At 45.0% G+C, this 8,360-nt stretch overlaps 1 protein-coding gene across 2 annotated transcripts; it reads right to left on the reverse strand.

Moving 5' to 3' along the window:
• Positions 1-202: 202 nt before the first annotated feature.
• On the reverse strand, positions 203-6,085 carry PSMG3 (proteasome assembly chaperone 3). 2 transcript variants are annotated; one of them, XM_088451886.1, is made up of 3 exons: positions 5,866-6,085; positions 3,740-3,971; positions 203-473 (listed from the first exon to the last, which is right to left on the reverse strand). In XM_088451886.1, the coding sequence occupies exons 1-3, from the start codon at positions 5,910-5,912 to the stop codon at positions 321-323; spliced, it is 432 nt and encodes a 143-aa protein (XP_088308012.1). In that variant the 5' UTR covers positions 5,913-6,085; the 3' UTR covers positions 203-320. The 2 variants fall into 2 exon arrangements, with proteins under 2 accessions (XP_088308012.1, XP_088308013.1); XM_088451887.1 differs by having other exon boundaries at positions 5,924-6,082.
• Between the last annotated feature and the right edge of the window lie 2,275 nt (positions 6,086-8,360).

Raw genomic sequence — 8,360 nt, forward strand, 5'->3', positions numbered from 1 at the left:
ATTACATTAATGAATTTCTAATAATATGGCACACTGAGCTTCACTAGATTTTTGTCACTGATGGCAAAAGGTTGTCAACCCCTGGGCTAGGCCCTCTGCAACTAAAAAAGCTCAACGGGAATGTTAATTAGCTCAATGTCATTTTTTTATGCAATATATTCATTATACATAAAGGAAAATAGAAATAATGACACAGCACAGCAGATGTATAAAAAATATTTAATATAAAGTTGATATATGAACAGCGAGGATAATATACAGGTTCCTCCAGCAGGCACAGGAATGACCGGCAATATCCTAAACAGAAAGCATTGCTAGTATCACCAGACCTGGCAGCTCTTTATTACGCCTTTCAGGGTTTTAATACAGTCCGCACTTTTGTCCTTTAATGCAACAGACAGAATGATTGGCTTGTTCTTAGACTCCTGCGAGACAGAGCTCACCAGATTCTTTGCACAGACATGTATAATAGGCTGTGGGAAAAGAAAATACACAAGTTTAACAGGCTAGAATAAATCAAACAAGTAATGACGTGCAATAATGACCATATGGATGATTAAACCTAAATTTCAGCCAACAGTGACAATCTCAGCAGCCCGTAAAGGTTTCAGAACCTTGTCGTCAGAACACACGACGCATGTTCCTTAATAAAATAATTATTTCAACCCAGACCAGGAATTTCTACTGTTATTAGAGGGAATTTCATATACACAAAATACAATCAGCTATTTTTATTGGTGACCCAATATTAATGAGTCACATGACCAATATACTCTATTCACTGGTTCATTATAATAATACAGCAGCTCCTCAATTAACAATCTACTTGTTTAATAACCTCTCGGACATCCGACCAGCAGGAACCCATAGTACAATAAAATGTTACTCGGAATGTCTTTTCTTTTCAGAACTTTAATAATACTGTACTGTATGTAAGAGTTATGCTAAGTAAAACACAGTTACAGTATCAAGTTTGAGTTTCCTTTAGACCTTTCAGAATAAATAATTACCTGTATTAAGTATATAGGACTCCTTGTTTAGTGACCAATTTGTTTAACGACCTAGTCGTAGGAGCACTACATGATTTATAGGGTACAGTCTCATGGCTGCCTCCACTTTGCGTAGACGATAAGTCCAAAGAAACAAATAGATGTGTCCTCATGAACTATAGCTGCTGTCGCGCCAAGCAGCCCTTCTCGGCTGCCCAGGTCCCATGTGACTCTGCTTGCGCCAAGCGTCTTTTTTGCACAAAAAAACTAATCTTAGTAGCAATCAGATGAGATAAACTGCTTCATGTGACTGTACTGATTAATTTCATATGTTACACTTGTATATGACGGGTTAAAAGCCGTCGGTTCAAATCCCGACCCTGGAGGCCAGAGACATAATCCTGAAGCCGGCTGGTAAGTATCTTTAACCCCCCCCCCCCCTAATCCTCCCTTGGGGGTGCCTAACCCTAAGACTCGGAGGGTGGTGCCTAACCCTAAGTCGCCCCCCGTGAAGCCTAAACCCCCTCTCCGCACCCTAAACCTAACCCTCCCGGGGGGGTGGGTGCCTAACCCTAACGTTACTGACCCTAACCCCCCCTTCCCCTAGCCTAAACCTAGCCCTCCAGGGGAAGAGCCTAACACCCCCCCCCCCCCCAGCGAATAACTTGTCGCAACGCCCGGCTAACCTACGTTCGGTATGCCGGGCGTTGGGATTTCGACATGGGGCTAATGATAGGCGTCGGTATTTAGACGCCTAACTTTAGTCCAATGCTGTCCTTTCAGTGTCGGGATCTGGCGGTCAGAATTTCGACCGCCAGCATCCTGACTACATCCCGTTTATGACATGCCAGAGTCTGAATCTGTATATGAAGTGCAGGATTTCAGCAGCAGCTGCTTTTTTTCACGCCAAGTTCCACTGTGCTTCGTAAACTCAGAGGTACACAGATATACAAGTAGTGTTCCCGCTAGGCTGTTTGGTGCTGCACCCTGACCAATTGGGGGGGGGCGGGAATTCCGTGCAGCATCTGTTTACACTTGCGGGAGAGCTGCAGCCCAGCAGTGATGGAAAGAGGGCGCGAATCAAAGATACGTCCCCCTTTTCTAGAGACCACACCCCTTTTATAAGGCACAAGCAGAGCAGTGCCCTTCAGCGACAGCCGCCCTGCCCACCTAGAAGGAACACTATACAAGTGTTGCAAACCAAATTAATCAGTGCAGTTTGGTGGAGCAGTTTGTTGCAACAGATTGCAACTAAGACACATTCTCATAGAAAAAGACGCTCGGCACAAGCTGAGTCGCACTGGACCTGGCAGCTCACTCGCGCAAGGCATCTCGCTCCGCATGGCGCATTAAGACGGTGTATGATGACACATCTGTAAGTAATCAAACAATTAGAGGTGGTGATTATTAGGAAACTAAACCTCTAATGGATTTAAAGATTAAGAGATCAGCTCGATTTTTTCCGGAATGCAATATTGAGGTTTCCCCCCAACCATATATATTTAATTTTATAATTCATCACCAACCTATCAGATGTCAGAGCATGACAGTACAATTTAAAGATAAGTATAATGCATGTAATAGTCCCAGCCAAGACACATTACTTGTGTAATCATATGCACTTTAGTGTTCCTGTCTAGATATGACCAGCTTCTCAAAAATTATCTATACGATTTAAAAATGTGTCATTTATCAATATTCTGACCCTTCCATAATTAACTAATCTAAATGGACAAGCGATACTCCCAATCTTACAGTTAATGCAGTAGCTTAACATCACTGGCTCTTTAGTTATATTTGCAACAGATTTAATGTAACTCTAATACCTAGATATGGTCTATAATAATACATATAGGTATATGCCTCTGATGTCCATTAGGACATTGGTCTTACATTGACACTAATAAAACCCATTTCAGAATTGGAGGAAAGCTATAAAGTACCAGAAGGAAAAATAGCATCAACGCATACACTAAAACTTGTTTACAAAGTGTTGTCTTTTTTGTTGTTGTTTGTTATTATTGCTAATGCTGGCCATACACGCTACAATTATCGGGACGATCCACCTGATATTGGCGGATCGCCGCGATAATTGTAGCGTGTGGGGGGGCGACCGAGGGTTAAATATTGCTCGGTCGGGCATGCTGGATTGTCCAGCATGCCTGTCCGATGCAATATTTAGCGGGGAAACTGTCGGCCGCATCGGGCAGTGTATGCCCAGCGCAGCCGACAGACAGACATTTCCTGTGTTCCTTCCTACGGAAGGAACAGGGAAATGTCTCCGCCCCCGGGGGCGGAGCGCGGATGTCGGGCTATACACTGTGAGATTTCTCTCACAGTGTATGCCGGCGACTTCTGCCAGATAAAATGTCTGTCGGTCTGACAGACATTTCATTAGTGATGTACAAATGTTGTTAGGATTATTGCTCTATTTGTATTTTATTATACATGATCTAAATTTGTCTTTTAATACACTATTTTTTTTCAACTATTATTCTAAATGAATAGATTAAAACAAACTTGTGTACACAGTAATTTATTACTTAACATGGGGCATCCACAAGTATTAAAAAATAACTCCCAAAACCATGAGTGTTGTATATAAGTGATGAAATTCGAACAAGCCCCTGATTGTTTATAGTATTGTAGCAACGTTTAGCTCCTGTAAGAATAATCGGCAGGATATTATTATTCAGGGTGAGTACTATTGTTCGTACAGTAGAAAGCGGTCCGCAGTATTGCATGCTTACCTCATCACATCCGAGAAGGACTTTGGTGGTCAATGTGGGCTTCCCGAGATCTCCAGACACCACGTTGGGGGTGACAGACACCAAAGTTCCCATTTTCCCATACTGAGTCACTACAACCAGGATGTGATCGCTGAACGCAGAGCAGACCACCTGAGTGACTATTCCATTGATCACTTCCTCAGCTTGCTTAGTAATTACCGCAGCCTTAACGTCCATAGTTGGTGTGTTCATTCTGTTTAATGACAAGATTAGAGAAGACTCAGTTCTGCCTAAGACCATACCTACATGATATGCTGGGGCGACAACTGCTTGCAAAACAGACCTTGCGCCCTCTGACATATTATTCTCATGTGCAATGTTGATGGATGCTGTTCAGCATATGCTGTACACACATAATATGGTTCATATGAGGTGTACAATAGGTGCGTGGTCTGTAGTCTGTAGGGAGAGGTGGGAATGTTTAGCACAGGCATATAGTAGATAGAGACATCCTGCTCTATTACACCTATGGGGGAGTAGTGAATGCTTACAGAGGAACCAAAGCAGAGTGGGGCGCAAGTCACCTGTGTTGTGTGCACGGAGAAACATGTGGATATTCACCTGTAAGCCGATTTGTACGCATCTAAGCGACCGCCCCGTCTCTATCCATAGCAGCCATCATTATAAATGTGCAATCACACCAGCTCTATCTTTGGTGCCAGCAATCCATATAAAAACAGAACTCTGATTAGCTTGCAGTTGTGCAACATACCCCTGCTAAACTTAACTGAGCGTTTGCTGCCACAAAGTTACACCCAATTAGCTGCAAGTGGATGTGTGACGGAAATGTGCACGACTCTTAATTGTCCGTAGATGCACCTAATCAACTTCGGAGCACGAGCACTGGTAAGAACTACAAAAACTATTCACAAAATCAGCATTAACCCCAGACAGCATGGAAGTAGTGTAACAGGCAGTCAAGCTGCATATGGAACAGATAAAAGTTTAGATATTGGTACAAATATACGCGGCACACAAAATGCCAGAGCACCACTACCTGATAGCAATTTCAAAATGATGCTACAACACGCTGCTATGTGGCATTTTCAGAGCACTCAAGTTGTACCAGCACTTAGGTGTGGACACTGAGAAACAACGCATTATAATTCATATTTAAGGTTTGGCAAATAGAAAGCGGCCAGAGAAATGCAGCTGATCATGGATGTACTGATTTTTCACTATCCACATAACACGAGAAGCCCTCCAACTTCTACCACACTGCAAACAACATTTCCAGCAAGTGTACAGGTAAGATCAGGTATGGACGGATCCCAAATACCTCTGGGAACAGCTGCATTTCTCCAACACACATCATAATTATCATACTAAAGAACGGGCCATTAGTAGGCATGGGCATGCGGTCACTAATGGTGCATACACACGGTCAGACTTGCTATCAACGATGAACGATTTTACCAACGATCTCATTAATGATGAACAATTTCTGACAATATTTAAATGAAAGAAATTGTCCAAATCTGACTACAAACACAGTCGATCTCAGATATCGTTATCTGACATGCAGGCACGCGCATTGATGGATGTCAACAATATGAACGATGTAACGATTTTTACAATCGTTATCGTTCATATCTTCCAGAAAATCTGACTGTGTCACCTCCATTAGCCAGCATTCATAATATTGACCCAAGAATGTCTGCAGTTATGATTACAATATGGTTAAATGCCGGCACCTGTAAAATGCATTAGGGTTAGGCTCACCTGCAATAGGCATTGTAGAAATTATGAACATGTCGACAACATTATGAATGTTGACAAAATATACAGAACCCCGAACATGGACACTTAGCACCCCTATATTCTTCCTACTGCACTTACTTTGTAATAATAATTATTAATGATGATGATGATGACATGACACCAATCTAATCAACTAGGTCAGAGGCGCAGAACCACAATATTCACATCTGTAATATATTCTGCTGTGAACCATCAGAAAACTAAAGTAAAACTATGACTATACAGCTATTGTGTCAGTCATGCTGGGATGTGTAGTGCCACAAGTGCCTGGAGTCAGAAAAGCTGCCTGATGAGGTGTAATGTAAATAAACAGACACGTGGTATACCGGGGCCTGGGCCTGACATTGCGACATAAACCTGTCCGCCAGCTCATGGCTTCATCACCTGCTGTCCCGCCTCCCTGCCGCCACCGGTCCCGGATCTCTCTGTATTAGCCTGACCCTTGCCGTGGACAGTCGGAACAGCCCTGCCCGAAACACAGCAATTACTGCTCAAGGACTACAATTCCCAGAAACCCCCGCACAGAGCCTTTCAACACGAGCTAACTTTATTGACAACGTGTCAGAAAGAGCATTTGGTGCCTCTGCAGTGCATATAGAGTAATGTAGCCCTATGCTGCTATCTGCTGGCAGAGGAAGGTAGCAAGGACTGGAAGAGCCAGCAGCATGCAGCTTGGGTAAAGTAGCCAAGTTAATTAATTAGCCTAAATCCAACCTTACAGCTATAGTTTTAGTCAGAAACTTAAGGTGTTATGCAGTATTGTGTTTTCTCTGCAACAAGAGATTTCACTAAAAATTGTACTATCATGGAGATCCCCTATAGGGATTTTTTTCATGGTGCAATGGTTTTTGTAAATATGTGGGCTGCAAAAATAAAGGCTGTAGGTTGGTGACTATGCTCATCACACCATGTACTTGTGTAACACAGGATTTCCTTAGAGAAACAATTTGATAGACGGATAATGTGGTAAGGATATGCTCAGGGGCGTAACACAAAATGGCTGGTCTCGTAAGCAAAATTTTGGGGAGTGCTCAGTGATTCTGGTCTAAACAGGGATTTCGTCCCTTGCACGTGTTCATGAGCTTGGTAGGACCTCATAGTTGCCATTCCTACTGTAATTCCACCAATAGATGTAATAAGGCAGGCCCAGCAGACAGGGTAAGCTCAGTTACTATGCATGGCAGGAGAACATTGCGCTACCGGGTGTCTCACTTGTGCTGAAAGATATATTATTTTCCGGGGCTGCTCCACCTTACAAGTCCTCTGTCCAGAGAGCAGAGTGTGTGCTACTCCACCTTACAAGCCCTCACAGAGCAGAGTGGGGGCATCAAGGGGGAAGCGCATGCACGGTGGCATCTCTATTGATTATTGGCAATGAGCCATCAAGTAACTTCAATCCACATGCGCTGACTCTGGGTATCGGGTACAGGAGGCCCCAGCATTGGCCCTGCGGTTGGTCTATGCACAAACAGAGAGAAAGACGCACAGGGGGTGGTGCCTTGGGCCACGGGACAAAGAGTGGGTGAGATGAAATAGTCTCATATGTCTTTATACATACATCAGTCATAACATTTAAACCACCTGTTTAATATGGTGTAAGTCCCTCGCTATGCCAAAACAGGGCTGACTCATCGAGGTATGGACTTAACAAGTACTCTGACGCAGGGGTGAATCTAGGGGTCTGTGCACCTCTGGCAAAATAATGGACTAGCGCCCCCCTCCCTCCATATTTTCTGAATAATTACATTCTCTCTCCCCAGCCATCCCCCTTCATTCTCCACATCCTTTTCCCCTTCTCTCTCCCCAGCCATCTCTTTTCTGTGTCCCCTGCAAACCCCTTCTGTGTCCCCAGACATCCCCCTTCTACTCCTCCCCCCACATCCAGCCCCCGCCGCCCACACATATACTTACCGTATGTTCCTGCTGCGGTGTGGCTGCGGCAGGCTCCTCAGTGAGGCGTCATGATGTCACGCGCGCCTTGTGTAAAAAAACTTTATTAATCATCTCATACCAGGCAGCCGCCAGCGGCTACAGGGCCCTAAACATCTGCCCGGGTAGTAGCCAGGGGCATGCCTGTGTGCCGGGACTCCAGTCCTGGCATGATTCTACCCCTTGTCCATGGGTGGCACCACCAGATGGCGCCCCCCCTCGGCCGGCGCCCCTGGCGAGTGCCATCCTGGCGAATGGGTAGATACTCCCCTGCTCTGAAGGTGTCCTGTGGTGTCTGCCATCAAGACATTAACAGCAGATACTTTAAGTCATGTAAGTTGCAAGGTGGGGCCTCCATGGGATGTAGTTAATAGACCGGCGGACTACATGCCGCCGGTCTATATGCCAACCGCTAAAGCCCGACGGGGGACTTAAGATAGGTGTCGAAATACCAACGCCTTTCTTAATCCTGACACCGGAATACAGAAGGACGCTGGACCGATCGAGGTAAGTTCGGGCACCTTAGCACTTAGCCGCACGGGGGTTAGGTTTAGGGAGTCCGGGGTGGACTTAGGGTTAGGCACCCCCCGGGGAGTCTTAGGGTTAGGCACCACTAAAGGAGGGTTTAGGTGTGGGAAGGGATGGTTTGGTTTAGGCACCCCCAAGGGGGACTTAGGGTTAGGCACCACTAAAGGAAGGTTGGGGGGGGGGGGTGGGGGGGGAGGGTTAGGGTTTCTTTACCAGCCCTATTCGGGATCTTGTCCTGTCAGGCTTCTGTAGTCGGAATTTGAACAGCTGTCGGTATTTCATACCCATTCCGCCTCCATGACTTGAACTTGTTTTATCAGCACATCCCACAGATGCTTGATCGGATTGAGATCTAGGGAATGTG

This window comes from Taudactylus pleione, unplaced genomic scaffold (genome assembly GCF_031769625.1).
Source record: "Taudactylus pleione unplaced genomic scaffold, aTauple2 ptg000032l, whole genome shotgun sequence".
NCBI classification, from domain to species: Eukaryota; Metazoa; Chordata; class Amphibia; order Anura; family Myobatrachidae; genus Taudactylus; species Taudactylus pleione.